This window comes from Neoarius graeffei, chromosome 27, assembly GCF_027579695.1.
Source record: "Neoarius graeffei isolate fNeoGra1 chromosome 27, fNeoGra1.pri, whole genome shotgun sequence".
NCBI classification, from domain to species: domain Eukaryota; kingdom Metazoa; phylum Chordata; class Actinopteri; order Siluriformes; family Ariidae; genus Neoarius; species Neoarius graeffei.
Window position 1 is genome coordinate 8200757 of NC_083595.1, and position 23147 is coordinate 8223903.

Here is a 23147-nt window from a genome sequence, read left to right on the forward strand (position 1 = left end):
GGACTTAATTGTGTAGTCGGCTGTATGGCGGCAGCCGGCGCTTGTGGAAAGCCCTGCATTCCGCGCAGAATATAGAACTGAATCAGCTCTGCGCATGCGCCGTGCAGCACAAAAAAAATGGCAGCCACCATGAAGGAAGGAGATCCGGAGTTTTCAAACATTTGCTTAAGTGTGAAATCGCAAAATGGTATTCTAGCGAACAACAAAATAGTAAAGATTCAGAAAAACAAATCATTCAGTGATCATTTTAATAGTGTAATTTCATCCGAACTAGGCCTAACGCTCGATTTAGAACTACAAAAAGTCCGTGTGTCGGACATTTTAAGTACCTTTGTAAAAGTTTTGCAAATGTTGCAGTCAGCATTTAAAATGCTAACTTAAAGTTTTTGTACAAGTTTCAGTTGATTAAACCGTCATATTTTATTAAATGTGTCTGCTTTTGTAATAAAAAAGTACTGAAAGAAAAAGCAAACACAGCATTGCGATTTCTTATCCATCCATATATTAAAAAAAAAATAAAATCCCTCCCTCCCCACTGAAAAATTTTTTGCTCACCCGGTGGACAGGAAACGGATTTTTTTTAAGGACGGCCTAAGCCATGTACGACGAGATTGAGTGGAATAACTGTTTTATTCTGTCCACGTTCGCTGGATTTTGAGGAACGGAGCATTTTTATTTTTTTGCAAATTCGAGAAATAAAAACTTTATACAAAACGTCCCGACAAAATCATTTCCGCTTAGAATGTAAACAAACTGGCGAAATGACAGGGGCAATTTGTGAAAAATGCGATAATAAAATAATTCTTATCATCAAATACTTTCATTCTGTACTTTGTTGCCTTTTTGTATTTTTTGAGGTTTTGTTTTCGAGTTTTTATTCCGTCCCCGGTTGGTTCAGTAACACGCTCCGCCATGTTGTTTTTCTCTACTCACGGTATACGAGCTGATAGCCTAGTAGTAGAGTAGCCAACCAGAGCACGCAACTGCTCAAGGCCAATTTATGCTGACAACGCAGTCCTCGCAGACGGTGTCGCAGATAGCGTCTGCGTAGCCCCCCCACCTTCCACCTTCGCAGACGCTCTGCGCGCACCTCCCAAAAATTGTGACCACCGCAGAAGCCTCGCAGACGAGGGCTCTGATTGGTCCACTCTACATCCGCTGTACACGCACTTCCGCTTCCCTACTTTCCCGGTTTGGTTTGTTTTCACGACCGGCATTTTTAAAAACACGAGCGAAGATGGAGCAGCACGAAGAGCGGTTGATCGAGGAAGTGAGGAAGTACGTACATCTATACGACTCCAGTTCTAGTCATTATAAGTAACCGGAGGATAAACACTCCACTAACCACACCCACCAACTACTCCTAGCGATTTCGCGACTTCACGCCCCCTTGCGTTGTGGCGGTGAATAACATCGCGCACGCCTATTACTCCCCGCTCAACGATAAATTACAACTGTCTGCGAAAAGCTATCTGCGAAAGCCTTGTCGCAAGAGCATGCAGAGGCCTTCATATCCAGTGAATGTGGATAGAATAATGAGAATTATCAAAACCGCAGATCTCCTGGCTACGCTTCATGGACCCCAGCTTTGAGAACCACGAGCATCATGTAAATCCATATCTTCATTGATATTTTTAGAAAGCGTAAGGATCAGTTTCTGCTTAAAAGATTCAGAACGGAATAGACTTTCAAAAAAGCTATAGAGACACGTCCCTGGCGTAAGTTACACCCACGGAGAGAAGTTAGTGCTCCCTGCCAAAGTTCATTTCTCAACATTACGATGAAAGGTTAATGAAAGGTGACGTGTCGTGCCCATGGTGATTTCTATATAAAGTAATAAAGCCTGTGTGCTGGAACTGGGAAATAAACCTTAAAGTGTGTCTCGCGGGTGCTGCACTGCCATGTCAGCAGTCTTGAAAGTGGACTTGACATAAACTCAACAAAAATAAAAACTTTACACTCGTTTCAAAGTCAATAATTTGAACATTTTGGAAAATAGGTTTGAAATAACAATAGTATTCAATTATCTTGTCATTAAAGATGCTATAGCATACAGATCATGTGTGTCATGGAATCGGTTCCACCGGAAATGCGACGACAATGTCCATGATCAAAAACTGTGAGTCACAACTTAATGAAATCATGTCAATATCGGGTGTGTCCTCCATGGGCGTTCACAACCGCGATACAACGTCTCCTCATGGATTGGATGATGCGTCTGAACACAGCTTGGGGAATGCGCCGCCATATTTGTACCAACATGGCACCAAGCTCCTGCAAGTTCTGTGGAGGGTTCCAGTGGTGCCAGTTTGATGGAGACGTGTCTGGAGATTATGGATGGTCTGTCGACTGCGTCCCATAACCCTCGCGACGTCAGTGACGGATGTTCCCGTATTCAGCATGCCAATGGCACGTTCGCGCTGAATGTTTGACAGTCGTGGCATTGCAAATTAACGAATAATTAACCATAAAACCTTGTTTTTCTGAGATGACACTCTACTCTGCTACCGTGAGATCAATTGCACGTGTATCTACGTGCTACGTAGGCCCGACCAGTAGAATGAATGTGTGACGTAATGCCCTTGACAATGCATTTAACCATAATCGCAACAAGAACTCTTTCAAGAAAAGTTTCTCAACACTATTTGAAAAATAACGAGTGTCAAGTTTTTATTTTTGCTGAGTATATTTCGTGATCATTAGCAGGCCTGTATTAAATTATGACTTGTTTGACGAATGCTTTTTACAGCTACTCGAAGAAATCACATCAGTACATTTCGTATAAATGAAGTCGTAAAAAAAACAACAATCGATACTACTTACATATATAGTAACGACTACCTAGATACTAATAACATACCAGACTAGTTAATGGTATCTTCCTCTCCAAGACCTACACAGTTTCTTTATTATTAAGACTTTTTTTTTTTAAATAATTGAGATTATAGTTTTTACAAACTCACATGTTCAGTTACACAAAACACATTAAAACATCTTTCAGTACTCAAGCTCATCCCCCCCCCAAAAAAAAAGCTCCAGACATTTAACATTAAGATTAAGCCCAGTTGCTTCTGCATGTCAAGGCAGTAATGAACACTTTCCGGGCAGCGCCACTACATCAGCAAACATACAAAGACGCACACAGTTGGTGAAAGCTAAGAGTCGCCACAAACAGGCTGTTGGTAGTTGACAGCAGCTGAAGCCAAAGCCTTACACCTTTTCACCATGCTAATATTAGTAATTTGCATTTGACAAGCGCATTTTTTTTTTTTAATTTTTGCTTCCAAAACAGCAGAAATGCTTTCTTCAATCCAAGATAAAACTTCCACCTGCTACCGACATCCGAGTTGAGGGTTGAGTCAACGAGCAGGGAGAAAGCGTGCAATTTGCAGGCTTCCATTTTATAAGCAAGGCGCTGTTGGATTCTCGACTCTGACTGGTCAGAAGGTGCCGAATAATTTTCTGTAACAGCAGCTTGGACAGTCGTACAGGTTTATATAAGGGCAATTCCATGTAAATGTCAGCCTCACCATGCAAAAATAAAGCAACATGTAATACATCAAAACCACTCCCAGAGATATCACCTAGGCCTGTATTTTACAGATGTGAATAAGTTGAACCAATTTGTCACAAGAATCGTTCCCTTCGCCTTATTACGTCAGTCTTTCTTTCTTATAATGTAAACCCCAAGCTAAAATCAACTTTGATCATGTACAATTCTATATTATTGCCACAAGCCACAGAAATGTATGCTAAAATCCACAAGACAGCAAAACAATAGCCATCCTAAATATTATTTAAGAACTTTGATAGTTTTAGCTGATATTTAAAGAGTTTTTCAAAGGGTTATGGTGGTTAAATTGCTGATTTTCTAAACGTATGCCATGTCTATTTCAGACGCGTCACATCCGTAACGGAATTTCGTCACATCCATAACGCTGACTTTTCCTTCCGAAACTCTGCATGAAATACAAAATATTTTAAACAAAGATTTTTTAATATTCACCTTGGACCCCTCTATCAAATGGATATCTCCATTTCGACATTAGGTTTACAATTTCACAGAGTTTGATAAAAATGTACAGTCACCCAAGAAAAGTGACACTTTTTCTGTCACATCCATAACGCATCTTTTATTGGCGTTTTCTGGCATGCCCTAGATGTACTATGGGAATTGTTCTTGTTCTATCACTTCTCCAGTATGGTACAGCCTTAAAATATGCAACACCTGTTTAAATACTGGGGGACGATAAAACATGCACTGGGTCATTTGTTGCCATTTTGAGTTCAAGTGTCGCGTCCATAACGCTGGAATTGCTCATTAACCACTTGTTCGAACACATCATGTTTCTCAGGGCTGTGAAATAGAAATGACAAAATCCAAGGAAACAATTTTCGCAGGGGGTCTGGGAGGAGCAGTCCCCCAGGAGCCCCAGAAGCTGAACAGATTTTGTGTATATTGATAGATTTGAAGCAGCTCCTGAAAGCAAATATTTTCTCAACCATGCCATTTAATTTGAACTGTTTATTATTATTATAAATTCAGTATATAAATGTGAACAAGATGGTCAACCTGGTGGTTCAACAGCTTCAATTTCACCAATTCCGCATGTTTTTTTCCTTTAACATGGTCAACCAAACGCGTTCTTCCACCAGAACCGAACTTCACATCCTGATGGCACAAGATGCAGTAAGCTTTCCCCGGTTCTTTTATCTTCCGTATGTGCTCATTCACTACCGGCTTTAAACTCCAGCCATCGCTAATTCCATGGATTTTTGATGCCGTTTTCCTTGTCAAATGTTTTTGATATCGTCGGTCTCACCGTCCTCTCTCTGAACGATGTCCCTCCGTGACACGGACATACCGCGAAATTCTCCTTTTCAAAACCGTTGATGTCGAAAGCGTGTTTAAAGCGCACAAGATTCGCGCCGTGGTTTGTAAGCATGGCGCAAATGCCGTAAACCGGTCTGTCATTGTCGCAAAAGAAACCTACCCCCCAATTTTTATTGCAAAATTAGATGATTTACTAAAATATTTTTGGCGGCCAAATTCGCGGAATTCGGCGGATTTTTCACAGCCCTGGTTTCTATAATAATCCAAGGCTAATTATAAACTGACTTCTTGCTATTCAAAAACGAATGAATGACATATAAATCATTGATCAGTAAGGAGACGTTTATTTCACAGTTATGGAAGGAGTCTCCAGTGTCAACGCTGCAACTTTACGTTTTCCACGACAGGAAATCTTCACGATGGTGGAATATGTGCTTTATTGGTTTCTTGGTCACATTTTTTTTGCCTTGTTAACTTCGAGAGAGAGAGAGAGAGAGAGAGAGAGAGAGCAAGAGAGAACGAGGCTTGTGAGCGAATGACTGATTATGGCTACTATAAGTAATAACAGTTTGTTCAACAGCAATAAATAGGTAAAAAGTAATGTGTCGTCTTTCTTTAATAATTAATTAATTAATAACTATCACTCGGTGTAGTATAAGAGGAATAAAACACTTTGTGCTGTTAGAGGAATTTCTCCACAAAAATGCAATTTGTTACACATTAATAGGAAAAAAAAATCCTAACAAGCCAAAAAATGTAAGCATATTAATAGAGCAGTGACTACAATTATCGACACCTTAACGATTTTTTGGCCGTTGAAAAAGTAGCAAAGACTTTCGATACATAAATTATGCATGAATAATTACTCAAACTTCCACGGGGGGGAGAAAGAGTTGATTCCTGATTACTTAGCGTATCAGATCACGTGACACCGTTCCACAATTAATTATCGACATCTTTGTCCACAGTTATCAACACCGTTCCACAATTAGACACCCAGATGATTATTTATTTTAAAAATAATAATAAGTATGTGGTATTAAGTTAAGAGTTTTTATTTCAAATTTGTTTTCCATCGACTTAAATTTAGTCCAAAATATCTTTTCTATAAATATATGGATGTCGGTGTTTACGTAAATGAGGAAGTAATTCTAATGTCTGTAAATAAATGAACTGATAATGTTTAACCTGCGTCAGAAAATCTTTGTTCCACTTTCTAAGGATTTTCGTAGATCATATTTTGTTCATCATTCGTTGTTGTTTGTATTAATTTCTAGTTTTGTCGTTTACCAATAAACAGGCAACTGACACTGTAACCACATGAACATCCAGGTCAAAGGTCGCATGTCATTCCTTGAACCAAAATATAAAATGTCTACTGATATTGTAATATGTGGTCGATATTTACAACAAACTGCAAAAAATATATTTTCTGAATGGAATAGAAAAATCTGAATATTTCAAGCGTGTAATTTTTTATATGCTAGGAATTTAATTCTGCTCTAATTCTATTTATTGCAATCGGATTCCAAACACTCTATAAACATTCCATTCTGTTATGAATCAGAAAAAAAAACAATTATAAAATCACAGCACTTTTTTTTTTTTTTAAGTACTTCATCTACTTCAACAATGTTACACAAAGATGGATCCATAACAGTTGTAAACGTCCCTTAATCCCACAGGGTGTCGATAATGGTGGACACCGGTGAAAGTGATCACTATTATCAACACCTCACGCACGTGACTTCTCAAACGCGCGTTTCGACACAAAATAGCGACTGTCAAATGAAAAAAGAAGAAACAAAAGTAGGTTTTGACGAGGAGATCATGAAATATCAGTGAATTTGATCAGTAAAAACACGTCCATGATCTTTCCACCACGCTTACCTGCGATGATGACGTCCGGGTTTTCCTCAAGTTGCTGATCATGCTTAAAAAAAAATTCCATCTCAGGTAACGAGTTGTGTCATCAGACGACAAGATCAAAGGGTGTGTGGGGGGGTCTTCAAGTTGATTAATTAACCAATAATAACTGTTGGAACTGAAACTCACCTTTGTAAAATTGCTTTTTATTGGTGAATCTGAAAAGGTGTCGGTAATTATGGACTGTCGATAATTGTAGCCGCCGCTCGATATGAAACAAAAATCTTTTTTTATTAGGCAAGGCAAGTTTATTTATATAGCACATTTCATACACAGTGGCAGTTCAATGTGCTTTACAGAAGAAGTAAAAGCAAAACAGTAAACAATAGAGAATACAATTATATAAAATAAATGGGAAGAAATATAAGAAGAATTAAACAATAGTAGAAATAAAAGAATAAAATGAAGTAGAAGTTCAAATAGGGGGGAAAAAAAACAGCAGAATAAAATAGAATAAAAGTTAAGTAAAATTTGAAACATGCAGAGACTGTAAAAGTAAAGATATTTATCAGTTAGCAGAAAGCATCTGAAAACAGCTTGGTCTTTAGTCTAGATTTGAAGCTGCCAACAGCAGGAGCATTTTTAATGTCCTCTGGCAGTTGGTTCCATAGCTGTACTGCATAGGAGCTAAAAGCTGCTTCACCACACTTTGTTTTAACAACTGGTTTTAATCGTAAATTTTTCTGTTTTGATCTGGTAGATCTGATTGGGTTAGGCCGCTGCAACATATCAGAGAGGTAATTGGGCCCTGTACCATTTAGAGATTTGTACACCAGCAGCAATGCTTTAAAGTCAATTCTATAGCTTACTGGAAGCCAGTGAAGGGACCTTAGAATTGGAGTAATGTGCTCTGTTCTTTTTGTTCGTGTGAGAACCCTCGCCGCTGCATTTTGAACCAGCTGAAGTCGTTTGATGGTCTTTTTTGGCAGGCCTGTGAAAAGGCCATTGCAGTAATCAACCCTACTAGAGATGAAGGCATGGATAAGTTTTTCCAGATCATTTTTTGACACAAGTCCTCTTAGTTTGGAAATGTTTTTAGGTGATAAAATGCCGTTTTAGTGATTGCTTTCATGTGACTGTCAAAGTTTAGCTCGCTGTCAATGAAAACACCAAGATTTTGAACCATTTCTTTAGTTTTAATCCCTTTTGCGTCAAGAATAGTGGTAGGTTAGATTCTCAACACTTAACATACAGAACCAGTCAAAAGTCTGGACACGCCTTCTATCTAATTCAATTTATTTTCTTTATTTTTATGAATTAAGAGTCACTTCCTGTCTTAAAGTAATGGATTTTTCTATTTACGGTACTCAGTTAAGCAGTTATTGACATATTTACGGATTGTGGATGGAATAGGGCTATTTTATTATTTGCGTTGTTATTTCCTATTTACCGTTTGATCGCAAACGCATTAAGGCGGCGAGGAACTCGTCCGCGCGTTAACTTTTGACGAGGCGCATCTTTTAATTGAAAAGCATCCCAGGAGACAACCTCATGAAGCTGGTTAAGCTAACGCCGATAGCGTGCGAAGCGTCATCAAGGGAAACGCTGGATATGGTGAAGAATCGAAAATATGAAACATTAAAACAAAAAACAAACACTTTTTTTTTTTTATATTTACCACGTAATTCCGTACGTGCTCCAGATGTTATTTCATAGTTTTGTTCTACAATGTGGAAAACAGTCGCAATACAGAAAGCCCTATGGATGAGTACGAGCTAGGCTTGGCACGCTTATGGGAAAAAAACCGAACCGTACGATACGCCTGTTGCGGTGCAATACGCGTATAAACCGCGGTACCCCTATTTAAGACGTTCGCCAAAAAAAAAAAAAAGCCGAATGCCCGTATGAAACCACGTGGTTCTCTTTCGCGCGAACAGGGGCGATAGCGTTCCGGCGCCGCGCCGGATTTCCGGCGTACCGCGGCGCCGGAAAAAAAATAATAATAATCTAGTTCGCCCATTATCCTGTGTCATTCTGAGATGCGCAGATAGACAGTAAAGGGAATTCGGAATTCCCTTTACTGTCTATCTGCGCATCTCAGAATGACACAGGATAATGGGCGAACTAGATTTTTTTTTTTTCCGGCGAGGGGAGGGGAGGTTTGTTTTAAACAGTGCAGTCATTGGTTTTATTGCAATATTTTATATTGGCTGAGTGTGTATTTTGTTATAAATCGTTCTAAGAATACAGTGGCACTTTAAGATTAGATAAGAAATCCAGCCATACGTTTCAAAACACTGCACTTTAATTTCAAGTGAAAAAATACATCCTCACTCTCAGGGATTAGAAGAGTTTTTGATTCGGTTTTTGTATATAGGTGGTTGGTTGGTCGCCACATAAAAGTTGAAGTTTTAACACACACATCTGTTCAAAAGTAAGCTTTAAGAACTCATTTTTATTTCTTCCAATTATGAAAACTCTGTATGTGACAAAAGACACCTGGTTCCTCTAGATGCCACAACATGGCAGCAAACACTCCTGACACTTTGGATAAATACTGTAGTAAATAAAAAAGCTGTTGAAATCATCCATGTCTTCCCTCTTGCTGTTTCAAAATACTACCTGGCTTTTCATCAGAGATTGTTCATAAAATGTGCTTATGTCAACTCAAACTCAGTTTGTGCATGATTATTTCATTGTAACTATAATTTTAACCTCTCTTAAATGCTGTATCCTAAACTATGTTTACTTAAGGTAAATAGTAGGCTATATGCCCAAATACAGAGTACTTAAGATTTAAAAAAACAAAACAACGCAATACGTACCGAACCGCAGACCGCAATACGTACCGAACCGCGACTTTTGTGAACCGTGCCACCCCTAGTACGAGCGTCTGAACTTTTGATTTGTAGTGTACTTAATTTCACCCAAATACTCCGCAGGATAGTGTTGCAGATTGTTGGAGATCACCTTACACTGCCAGTCAGAAGTTTTTGAATCCCTGGAGCGAATCTGTACGCCTTATTACAGGGAAAAGGGGAGAGGAAAAAAAAAAAAGGCTAGACGTCACTGTAACATGCTCACAAGCTATGAAATAAAAATTTAGCCCAGAGCTCCTTATGTAATAAATGTACACAAAAGCTTTAATAGAATTTTCATCACGAAGGGAGGAGGGGGAAGGTGTGCGTGTGTTCATCTGAGGAGTCTGGTGCAGCTTTTCGGACTCTGGGCTGTGTGTAAGAACATGAATGTTTTGAACCCCTGGAGTACTCGTGCTTATTTTTATTCAGCTGATTCAGTATTATTGGCACAATCCAAACAAAATGAGTTGCAGTTAAAGAAGGAGAGCGATATCCTGGAGGATAAACCTTATCTACCGTACATCGTTCACTGCACTGGACATTCGACAAACTTTTCTTGAGTCATTACCCTTAGCAAAAAGTAGTATACTTAAAGTTCATTTTATTAAGTATGCTTCAGTACAAGTATACTACAGACTTTTAGTGTACTAGAAAGTATACAAATTTAATATTTTTTTCGGACTAAATTGGAACATTTCAAGTTTATAAAAGTATACTTTAAAGTTCATTTTAAGTTTGCAAAAGTACACTTTAAAGTATACAACAAGTACACTCATCTATATACTATCAATGTACTTGGTATATCCCTGTCGTATGCTTAAAGTATACCACAAGTACACTTATCAATTTCCTGCCATTGTACTAGTTATATACTTCGAGTCCCTATTTTTAGTTTATTATTGCATACTTTAAGTATACTGTTATAAACATTGGTAATTTCACTAGTTTACACAGTATATTACTTTTTTTTTCCACCTTTATTGAATAGGACAGTATAGAGACAGGAAATGAGCGGGAGAGAGGGAGGGATCGGGAAACAACCTCGGGCCAGAATCGAACCCGGGTCCCCGGATTTATGGTATGGCGCCTTAGCCAGCTGAGCCATAGTCGTTAAAGTATCCTTAAAGTTTACTCGTACTGTATGTACACAAGAGTGTGACGCATTTACAAAATCACAAGACAGAATGTTGATATATTTTCAAACATTTCAAAAACAAAGACCTATGAAATCAAGTCCTTCCTTACTGGAGAAAATGAAAGGAAAAAGTGCACATTTGCATGTAAAAATGTAAACATAATGGTCTCTTGATCAATAAAGTCAAGTCAAAAGTTTTTCTGCTTTTGTGTATGATTTTAAGGTACATAAAGATAATGCAATTGAGCACACATACTATATACTATAAAGTTTTAAACTCCAGCATTATATGATATTAATATCTAAATTAAATGTTAAGCATGAGTCAATGACTTGACCTTGTTATGCACTCGGAGCAAGATATACTAAGTATTAGTACTTTGTGGCAGAAAAACGTAAAAAGTATATTAAAGTATAAGTTTTAGTATTAAAGTATAAGTGTAAGTCTTCGTATTAATGTACTTAGTCTTAGACTTTTGTTTATACTTTTCAGTATAAGCCAAGTATACTTCACTATACTATTCTTAAGGATATAAAATATAGTTTATAAAAAGTCAACTTCAAGTATACTTCCTCAGTTTTAGTAAAAAAAATAAGTATACTCATAGTACACTTGAATAAACTTCTTTTTGCTAAGGGTAAGCTTATTCCTTGGTCACGTTTTCAAATTTATATTTAAATACTGAATTATAGGTTGCTTGAAAACTTTGGCAGCATATTTTTGTGAATAACAAGTCTTTCTAGGATGCGTGGTGTATTTTGAAAGAAAAGCATCTCGAGGCAGCTTTATATCGACACGAAAATCAATTAAATGAAGTAAAATATATTAAAAACGAGAACACGCATGAATTAAAACGGGATGGAAGGACTTTCTGTCCTGTATTTTGAAAAGATTTCCTTTTTTCCGACTGAATTCTGAACTCATTCACTCGTCGTCAGTAATCAGGACTCGGTCAGGATCAGAGTCAGCGTCGGGGTGGATCCTGAGTCTCTCCTAAGAGCGTGAGGCAGGAATACGGCGAGAACAGGACGCCGGGGCAGCACAATGGATCGCACTTGGGCGCCGATCGACCTACCAGCACGTTTTTGAAGAGATGGGAGGAAACTGGAGAACCGGGAGCAAAGGGAGAACGTGTGGAACTCGGCAGAAAGAGAAACCCGAGCTCAGGGTTGAAGCGGGAGACTCTGGAGCTGCGAGGCACTTACTGTATAGATAACACAGAATAACGACTGACCGGGGCTCAAAGTCCTCAATTTTAAAAACAAATGTAGTCAAGACTGCTGCGTTTTATTCAGAAACACATTACAATTATTATACAACGTTATTAAAACTAACCCCAATTCAGAGTGTGGGTTAATTATGGCTTAATGAGCTTTGTTTTCTTTGCCTTTAAATATCCAATACGATCAAGATTTTTTGTTGTTGTTCACAGAATGAAAAATGACAGTTAATTTAAATGAAATGTACACTTTTTCACTGTCCTAGTGTAGAATAAGTACAGATTAATTTCTTCTCTCGTTGCATTTGCTTTCCTATTAAATGTAATGTAACAGGAATACAGTTTTTGGTTTATTGTTTGTTTTTTAATTCGATACGGGGGCGATTATTCAGCAGAGAGGCCAAAATTATGAAATTATTAAAGACTGCCTTAACCTGTCAGTTCAGCGATATTGCTCAAGTATGAAATCCAAGGCAAAATGCACTGAAAACCCTTTTTAAAAATCGCCCTAATTACAGCAACGTCACTTCAGCTTCAGAAAAATCATGGTTTGAATTTTAAGAAATGAAAGTTCAGGGTTGTTTTTTTTTTTTAAAACGTAATTCCGTTATTGACTTTTCTTTCCTCATAAAAACATTTTGCGTTCAGAGTTAAACATGGCAAAATTTTCTACGCTTTTTTAGAGTCGAAAGAGACCCCATACAGTGTGAATTTTTTTTTATTTTATTTAAAATACCATTACCTTGAGTACTGCAAGTAAAAAAAAGTTACCACATTTTGCTGTCATTACTGAAGAACTAGCCGCTGTAAACTAAAAGGGACGCAGAATTAAAGCTTTCAATTTCATAAAATCGGTGAAATTTACAGGGGTGATAGCGTTCCGGCGCCGCGCCGGATTTCCGGCGTACCACGGCGCCGGAAAAAAAAAAAAAAAAAAAAAAATCTAGTTCGCTTATTATCCTGTGTCATTCTGAGATGCGCAGATAGACAGTAAAGGGAATTCCGAATTCCCTTTACTGTCTATCTGCGCATCTCAGAATGACACAGGATAATGGGCGAACTAGATTTTTTTTTTTTTCCCGGCGCCGCAGTACGCCGGAAATCCGGCGCGGCGCCGGAACGCTATCACCCCTGAATTTAGTCCCGTCTAAAATTTGGTCATTGTGATTTAGGTTTATTTCTGTAATACCTCACAAAACATCAGGCCGTTCTGTGGCTGGGAAGAAGTTATTTAATTTGAAGGGATTAAAGCAAATAACGTGCATGAAATCGTTCATTTCGCGCAGTCGAGCAGACGGAGGAAGTCCGTGTGCGCAGGTTTACCTTTGACTGCGCACTGACGGGTCCATCGTTCTGTCGCACAGCCGAGGTGCTCGCCGAGCGCCGATATTTATTCGTTTGGTCCTGCGTTTCCTTTCCTTCGTATAGAACATAACGTGCTTTCTTTCCGTTACTGTAGTCGTTTCGTTCGCATCCTACATTTTTCTCTCTCCGGTTTCAAATTTGTATCCCACAATGCCTTGCGCAAACGGGGAAAGCCCACAGCATGATGCATGACGTAGTAGATCGAATTGGGTCATGGTGAAGCAGGAAAAAAAACAGCGGAGAATTTAGAGCCACGTGGCCCTCAATTCATTAACTGTTCTATTTTTTAAAAACTAATCAAATTGGAAGTCTGCGACTCGAATTCAGTAGCTTTCAGTCCATGAAATTAAAATGACTGGGTGTCAGGGAAAATTCTTTTTATGACCCAAACTTGAAAAATCTGAAAGGCAGTCGAGCTTTAATGGATAATGAATGGATTTTGTTCAATAATCCAGAAGAGCAGATACACACGTAGGAAACATGAAACTGAACTTCTGCCTGCATTCACATTAAAGTTTTTGAGCTGGCAGTAGATACCAATACCAGCGTTTTACAAGGGGAAAGAAAGAAAAAAAAAAAAACCTTGGAAAGAGCGTGCGACATGCTTCCACTTCACCACATATACGCACGAAGTCTTGATTAGTCAGTCAATCAATAGTCAGTCAACCATTTTAAAATGAAAACGGAAAGAAATCAACATTTCCCTTACCTCTGGAGGTGCTCGAAAGAAGGTGCCGAGTCCACCGGGCCTGCTCCCTGCTGTTTGCTTTGCCCATTCTCACACGCGTTCCTGTCCCAAACCTTTTTCATGCTAGGAAACCACTTTCCACCTGTAGAACAAGAACTCGGATAAGAAACCCCAACAGGAGAAGCTTCCCTATACGGTATGGCGATTCCTGTCCCACTGAAGTCTGCTTCAGCTGCCTGCTCACTGTGACAGGTATTTAGCGGGGCTTTTTTTGCTCTTCACTATAAATTTTAAGAGGAGGAAAAAAAAAAAAAAGTCCACAGGATGAAGGAACCGGCCAAAGCACAGGCTACACTCAAACTTGGAACGCCGACTAAGAGGATACGACAGGAAGCAGGAGTTGAAAGTCGCTTGGCCAATTGGGCGTCCTGGATAGTACAAAGGGGGGGATTGATCCCCCTCTTCCAGCCCTCCTCATGACCCCTCCTCTCCCTCTCTCCCTTACAGTGCAGTCGGGAGGAATACCACACGTCTCGCGGCTAGACGAACCTGTCTGGGTCTTTCACATTTCTCGGTGTCTGTCTGTCACTTTCCTTTCAAGCAAACTGAACTGAAGAGGAGCAGGTATTTCGCCTTAAAGAGTTTGATGTGTTTTCTGGATCAAAATGTTCGTTTCGAATGCGTGTGACAAGAATGCATGACTAGTTCTGTGGTGTCCAGATCACAGGCCAACTTCACAAAGGCAGCTTACCTTAAATAAATACTGCTAAATTGAGTGCTGGCAGCATAACGACAGCACTAAAGCTCTGAGGTTCCACTTTACACCGAGCTTGTGCTGATAACAGCTTTTTATAACACAATTACCCAATCATGGTTTATAATATTAGCTTAATGTCATAATTTGAAATTAGATTCCTCAATCAAAGCAGTCTGAGTGACAGCTCTCAAGTTCTCAGCTTTCCCCTTTTTTTTTTATGGAATAAGGGATAACCGTTTCCTAAAATGATACGTCTTCAAATGTGACTGCTACAACCCCGATTCCAAAAAAGTTGGGACAAAGTACAAATTGTAAATAAAAACGGAATGCAATAATTTACAAATCTCAAAAACTGATATTGTATTCACAATAGAACATAGACAACATATCAAATGTCGAAAGTGAGACACTTTGAAATTTCATGACAGCAACACATCTCAAAAAAAGTTGGGACAGGGGCAATAAGAGGCTGGAAAAGTTAAAGGTACAAAAAAGGAACAGCTGGAGGACCAAATTGCAACTCATTAGGTCAATTGGCAATAGGTCATTAACATGACTGGGTATAAAAAGAGCATCTTGGAGTGGCAGCGGCTCTCAGAAGTAAAGATGGGAAGAGGATCACCAATCCCCCTAATTCTGCACCGACAAATAGTGGAGCAATATCAGAAAGGAGTTCGACAGTGTAAAATTGCAAAGAGTTTGAACATATCATCATCTACAGTGCATAAGATCATCAAAAGACTCAGAGAATCTGGAAGAATCTCTGTGCGTAAGGGTCAAGGCCGGAAAACCATACTGGGTGCCCGTGATCTTCGGGCCCTTAGACGGCACTGCATCACATACAGGCATGCTTCTGTATTGGAAATCACAAAATGGGCTCAGGAATATTTCCAGAGAACATTATCTGTGAACACAATTCACCGTGCCATCCGCCGTTGCCAGCTAAAACTCTATAGTTCAAAGAAGAAGCCGTATCTAAACACGATCCAGAAGCGCAGACGTCTTCTCTGGGCCAAGCCTCATTTAAAATGGACTGTGGCAAAGTGGAAAACTGTTCTGTGGTCAGACGAGTCAAAATTTGAAGTTCTTTATGGAAATCAGGGACGCCGTGTCATTCGGACTAAAGAGGAGAAGGACGACCCGAGTTGTTCTCAGCGCTCGGTTCAGAAGCCTGCATCTCTGATGGTATGGGGTTGCATTAGTGCGTGTGGCATGGGCAGCTTACACATCTGGAAAGACACCATCAATGCTGAAAGGTATATCCAGGTTCTAGAGCAACATATGCTCCCATCCAGACGACGTCTCTTTCAGGGAAGACCTTGCATTTTCCAACATGACAATGCCAAACCACATACTGCATCAATTACAGCATCATGGCTGCGTAGAAGAAGGGTCCGGGTACTGAACTGGCCAGCCTGCAGTCCAGATCTTTCACCCATAGAAAACATTTGGCGCATCATAAAACGGAAGATACGACAAAAAAGACCTAAGACAGTTGAGCAACTAGAATCCTACATTAGACAAGAATGGGTTAACATTCCTATCCCTAAACTTGAGCAACTTGTCTCCTCAGTCCCCAGACGTTTACAGACTGTTGTAAAGAGAAAAGGGGATGTCTCACAGTGGGAAACATGGCCTTGTCCCAACTTTTTTGAGATGTGTTGTTGTCATGAAATTTAAAATCACCTAATTTTTCTCTTTAAATGATGCATTTTCTCAGTTTAAACATTTGATATGTCATCTATGTTCTATTCTGAATAAAATATGGAATTTTGAAACTTCCACATCATTGCATTCCGTTTTTATTTACAATTTGTACTTTGTCCCAACTTTTTTGGAATCGGGGTTGTAAAAGGCAGAATAGAAAGACAACTCTCTTTGTTTCTTTGAACAAGAGCCATACTTTCGAGGAACATCTTCAGAAAGTCATTGTTTTAAAGAAAGAAAGAAAGAAAAAAAAGTAGGAGGATCTTAAAAGATTCAAAGATTCGTCGTCAAGTCACGATATATCCAGGACATATAGGAGAATCGAAATGCCGTTTCTCTCTCACAAACAGATAAAGATTACACCAAAAAAATAAAATTAATTAATTAAGAAACCAATATTTATAAATAAAACATACACTCTAAAACCAAACAATGTACAAAATAGCAGTAGTGCAAATACAGTACAATATCTAACGCTGTTGTCAATCAAACGAGTAGGCAGATAATATATACATCAGCGATATACATTTTCAGAGTTCTGATAAACTACTGTACATCAGCTTAGGTTTCCTCCATACACCGTTAAAAGCAAGTCCATGGTGAAAGCTGAATCAAACAATACAGACAACAGATCCATGTGTGAAGGCGTCAATGTGTAAAATAGTTTCGCAAACCTCTGTTCACGTTCCAGAACCGAACAACAAGCCAAATTCACTTTGTCACGCACTACATCAACACACTGTCTGCTGAAATGACTGATGGCAAAAGTGAAAGAACATCTGATAAATTCCACTGCTGACAGGACAGCACATGGAGCAGGTTTCTGAACAACAATTCCCCTGAATTTTTGACACGAGTAGAGGGGGGGAAACACCATTAACCCACCATCCCTGCAACGACCTCTAGACAAAACGCAAATTGCAGAACGCGAACACAAACGGACGGCATAAACGAGAGTAAGCAGTCACTTAATGACTTGAATGGCATGATATTACACTTTATTACTGTAAAAGATGTTTAAAACAGGATCGTCGAGCGGTGAGGTGTGGCAACACGACCCGAAAATCTTGAGACGTTTAAAGAAATGTCCTGCAGCTGAAAATGACATCATCAGGGAACGCAATGCCGCGATCTGCATGTTTAGTTCTCCACACCTGAAGCGGGTGTGGTCTGAGGCCCTGTCCACACGGCAACGGATTCAGGTGAATCTGATAAAATAGTTTATCGTTTCGGCCTGGCGTCCACACGGCACCGGCGTTTTGGGTGCCCCAAAACGAAAATCTTTTGAGAACGGGTTCCACAGTGGAAAAATCTGGCAACGGCGCCGTTGCGAAGTCGTCTGGATGAGTAGAACGGATTTGTTTACTATGACGTCACAACAACATGACTAGAACAAGCAGCACTCTCGCTGTTTTGTATGAACTACTGAATTGCATTCACTTTTGTATACAGCTTTTCTTTTAAATAAACAAGTAACTGAACCATTTCTTGAATTTCTTTTTTTTATTGGATAAGACTGCTTTTCAAAAATGTTCACACACAATATAAAAAGTTATATAAATTATATAAAAATGCTTTTCAAAATGTTCACACACAAGAAGAAAATTAAGTTATATAAAACTATGCACACTAATGAAACTAATTTGTACACGCAGAAGGCACGATTTCCTCGCGTAGTCGCAGCCATCTTCTTCTTGTTGTTGTGTGTTTGTTCCTGTGAGTGCTTCACGCCGGGTAGAAGAAGGGGTTTATGCGTGTAACAGACATTGCGTTGTGTTGTTCACCAGTCTTTTTATTCTGAAGAAATGAGACACAAATACACTGCAACGTCCAGTGACATTGGCGCTTACATTTCGTTTTGGAAATGTAAGAGGCCAGCGCCTCGTTCCCATAACTACCTGCGCTCTTAAAGGGCCAGCGCAGAATTTCCCCACCACTACACACAATGGCAAGTGGAAAAAAACAAACCCGTTACATGCACATGCGTCCTACTTCTTCTATTGTTCTGGTGTCTCCGATGGGACCGTCTTACAGCGCTCCTAGAGGTGTGGCATGTGCATTGCATCGTTTTCAGCAAGCGTTGCGTTGCCATATGGACCTGATATTTTACTGATCCGTTGCCCATGTGGACGCGATATTTAAAAAAAAAAAAAAAAAAAGTCTCGTTGCCGTTGTCGTGTGGATGTAGCCTAAACCAGCACTTCCTCAACCTCAGCCGCATCACTCAAGTTCAGAACTGGTCTCGACTGCAGTTGACATTTTTGTCGCTACCCAAAATATAAACGAACTAGTAGCCTAATTTAAAATCAGCGTGACCAGGCAGTTACTAAGGATGCTCTGCATTTATATTAATATAAATTTTGTCTGTCCTGTAAGATTCATATCCGATTGCTCACTCATGCCAGAATGAATTTAAAAACCCTCCACAAATGCGATTCTTTTTCCCCTCAACCAGACACCCCATGAACTTTTCCGACAAACCGCCGGAGGGAAAAAAAAAAATGCTCCTTCTATTCGCATCTGTTAAGAATGTATTCGTTTCCGTTTGCATCCTGATCACCGATAGTATAGAAACTATCGGGGTGTTCACACGGCAACTTTTACTCCGGTGTAGCACCGGGGCTGCCCCGGTAGAGTGTTCACACGGTACAAAGTTATACCGGTGTAGCCCCTGAAAGCTGCTTAAACCGGTGCAAATCTAACCCTGCTCGGGAGGTGGTTTAAGAAATTTACTCCGCTAGTTTGCGGGGCAGCACCGATATAAAATGGGACGTCTGAGCGCTACAGGGGTAGACTCGCTACGCGTGACGAGACTTGATTACATATGGGCATTGCATACTGTAATTTGCGCTTCCAAAATGGCGACTATCAACAACAACAGAACTGCGTGTCTTCATCCACGTTGTTTTCCCGGCGCTTGGTGATGCCATGACAACCGTCCACATGGCCATGAACGACACGAAGTCGCCGATTTGTTGCCGAATGAACTGTAGAATGCGTTGTTTTCGTGCTCTTGTACTTGCGCAACCTTTCCTTTCTCTCTTTTACCGTGTCTGATAGACCACAACGTAGAAAGTTTGTCTGGAGAAGTATAAACCATGGTTTTTCGATATATCGATCACAAACAAGGCGGGAAAAGGAAGTACATTTTCACACATGCGCGTATTTCATTTCCGCATTATTTCGCAAAAACCATCGTGTGAACGCAAGTGGGGCTGCACCGGTGCTAACACGCTTCTCTCTAGTAAGCAGGGTTGTGACGTGTGAACGCTCCACAAAATTTACACCGGTGTAAGATATATCGCAACAAAATACATCGGTGCAGCATCGATGCAAATATGTGCCGTGTGAACACCCCTTTATTCCGTTTGAAACTACACCAGATTGTGTTGCACTTTAAGGCATTCCTTACGGTTCAGAAATAAAAACAGAACCCACCTTATCAGCGCAATCTGTGTGGGCAAAGGCATCTCACTTTCTCCCTGAAGTCATGATGGTGCCCCAATGCTCAAGATCATTTTTCCAGAATCTGGTCGGCGTGCAGCTGGGAATGTCATTCGGGGGGGGTCCTCCGGCAACGACAGGGTTGTAGCACGCACCTGCCAGGCTGTTCAATAGTCAAGTGATGATTATAAAAGCCTTGCGTTTTATTTAACAGGGACATTAACAGGGATATGACAGCATATCCTAAAAATTTAAAACAAAGCCTTACGTGTCATTTGCATGGAATGAAAACTGCAAATATGCTTTTCCCCTGATTTGATCATCTTTGGTTTGCGGTCGTTTTATGAGAACAAAAATTCCAGAATTGATCAGAAACCTAATTCTGCCGTTTTATGATTTTAAACTGCTAGACAGATTTTTATTTTTGTTTGTGCGTTTCATACTGTAGGTCTTCATCTTCCAGCTGCTCCCGTTCGGGGTCGCCACAGCAGATCGTTTGGATCCGCATATTTGATTTGGCATAGGTTTTACAACCTTCATGACGTAACCCTCCCCAATCTATCCAGGATAGGGACCGGCGTCAAGTATGCACTGGCTTGTGCAACCCTAGTGGCTGGGTATTTTAAATAATCTGCATGTCTTTGAACTGTGAGAGGAAACCCATACGGACACGGGGAAAACGTGCAAACTCCACACAGAAAGATCCCCCCCCCTGAGGTCAGCCGTGAAGTTCAAACCAGGAACCTTCTTGCAGCGAGGCGACAGTGCTGACCACTACACCACGGTGCCGCCCTTGTGTGTTGTTTGTTTCAAATGTACAGTACTTAAAATAGACAACTAAAAGACTCGTGTTCAAAGCTTTTGAAGTTTGCTGCTTGATGGTGGGTGGAGATGGTCGATTTCCATGACCCCCATAAAACAGACTTGGCTCAACAATGGCTTGTAAATGCCGTTTGGTCACAGGTTGTTGCGAGGAGGGGTTTAACATTACAGATAAAAAAAAAATTCCAATGACACAATGTACCACACAATGTCACATACCCAGTAATCAGTAGGTCCTCTCAATGTAGTCATAGAATTAACACGAGCAAACATCCAGCTCGGTTACGATCATCAGGAACTGCTAGCAAGCTCTTCGAGAAGTAAAAACTTAGCTCCTTTCAAATATACATTTTTAAGTGTGGACGCAAACCAGACTTGAAACTGGAAATTCAGAGGAGATCGACAAAACACAAGTCACGGAGAATTATCATGAGGGCTCAAGTGTCAATTTACGTTGATGCATTACCTGGAAAAACGTCCTGACGCCCTCCACGTGGTTGGTTTAAAAATGATTGAGAGACGGACAAAAGCTTACAGTTAACTGGAAAAAAAAATTATAATAATAAAAAGTTTGGAAATTCAGAAATGAAAGCGCTCGATGGTTAAAATGAAAATTCTTGGTCAAAACAATCGATCAGCATGAGGTGTGCATACATGTCTTTTGAACACTGCATGAGATGCAAATGTTATCAATAATGTTTGGGGTAAGGGTGTTGCCTAACACACACCTCGACGACCTTCTCAAACTGGAAACCAGACGCGCGGAGGCTAGTCAAGAACTAGAACTGTGATAAAATGTGGCTGGATGGACCTGTAAGGTTCCAAATGACTGTGTGTGTGTGTGTGTGTGTGTGTGTGTGTGTGTGTGTGTGTGTGTGTGTGTGTGTAAAAACTGAACAAGTTAGTGCTATGGCATCCTGGAGATGGGTTCCAGTCTGTGAGCCACAGCTCCCCTATTGGTTTGTAGTGGTATTGCAATGAGGCAGAATACATCTCTGTTGAAATAACCTCTAAACATCACAATACAACTACAACCCCGATTCCAAAAAAGTTGGGACAAAGTACAAATTGTAAATAAAAACGGAATGCAATGATGTGGAAGTTTCAAAATGCCATATTTTATTCAGAATAGAACATAGATGACATATCAAATGTTTAAACTGAGAAAATGTATCATTTAAAGAGAAAAATTAGGTGATTTTAAATTTCATGACGACAACACATCTCAAAAAAGTTGGGACAAGGCCATGTTTCCCACTGTGAGACATCCCCTTTTCTCTTTACAACAGTCTGTAAACGTCTGGGGACTGAGGAGACAAGTTGCTCAAGTTTAGGGATAGGAATGTTAACCCATTCTTGTCTAATGTAGGATTCTAGTTGCTCAACTGTCTTGGGTCTTTTTTGTCGTATCTTCCGTTTTATGATGCGCCAAATGTTTTCTATGGGTGAAAGATCTGGACTGCAGGCTGGCCAGTTCAGTACCCGGACCCTTCTTCTATGCAGCCATGATGCTGTAATTGATGCAGTATGTGGTTTGGCATTGTCATGTTGGAAAATGCAAGGTCTTCCCTGAAAGAGACGTCGTCTGGATGGGAGCATATGTTGCTCTAGAACCTGGATATACCTTTCAGCACTGATGGTGTCTTTCCAGATGTGTAAGCTGCCCATGCCACATGCACTAATGCAACCCCATACCATCAGAGATGCAGGCTTCTGAACTGAGCACTGATAACAACTCGGGTCGTCCTTCTCCTCTTTAGTCCGAATGACACGGCGTCCCTGATTTCCATAAAGAACTTCAAATTTTGATTCGTCTGACCACAGAACAGTTTTCCACTTTGCCACAGTCCATTTTAAATGAGCCTTGGCCCAGAGAAGATGTCTGCGCTTCTGGATCATGTTTAGATACGGCTTCTTCTTTGAACTATAGAGTTTTAGCTGGCAACGGCGGATGGCACGGTGAATTGTGCTCACAGATAATGTTCTCTGGAAATATTCCTGAGCCCATTTTGTGATTTCCAATACAGAAGCATGCCTGTATGTGATGCAGTGCCGTCTAAGGGCCCGAAGATCACGGGCACCCAGTATGGTTTTCCGGCCTTGACCCTTACGCACAGAGATTCTTCCAGATTCTCTGAATCTTTTGATGATATTATGCACTGTAGATGATGATATGTTCAAACTCTTTGCAATTTTACACTGTCGAACTCCTTTCTGATATTGCTCCACTATTTGTCGGCGCAGAATTAGGGGGATTGGTGATCCTCTTCCCATCTTTACTTCTGAGAGCCGCTGCCACTCCAAGATGCTCTTTTTATACCCAGTCATGTTAATGACCTATTGCCAATTGACCTAATGAGTTGCAATTTGGTCCTCCAGCTGTTCCTTTTTTGTACCTTTAACTTTTCCAGCCTCTTATTGCCCCTGTCCCAACTTTTTTGAGATGTG

At 40.1% G+C, this 23147-nt stretch overlaps 1 protein-coding gene across 1 annotated transcript in view; it reads right to left on the reverse strand.

Moving 5' to 3' along the window:
- Positions 1–14091, reverse strand: part of rbm20 (RNA binding motif protein 20) — a 143202-nt gene extending 129111 nt beyond the window's left edge. Inside the window, exon 1 of the mRNA XM_060911416.1 lies at positions 13991–14091. Within this exon, the coding sequence (XP_060767399.1) occupies positions 13991–14091 (101 nt within the window). The remainder of the gene's footprint in view (positions 1–13990) is intronic.
- Between the last annotated feature and the right edge of the window lie 9056 nt (positions 14092–23147).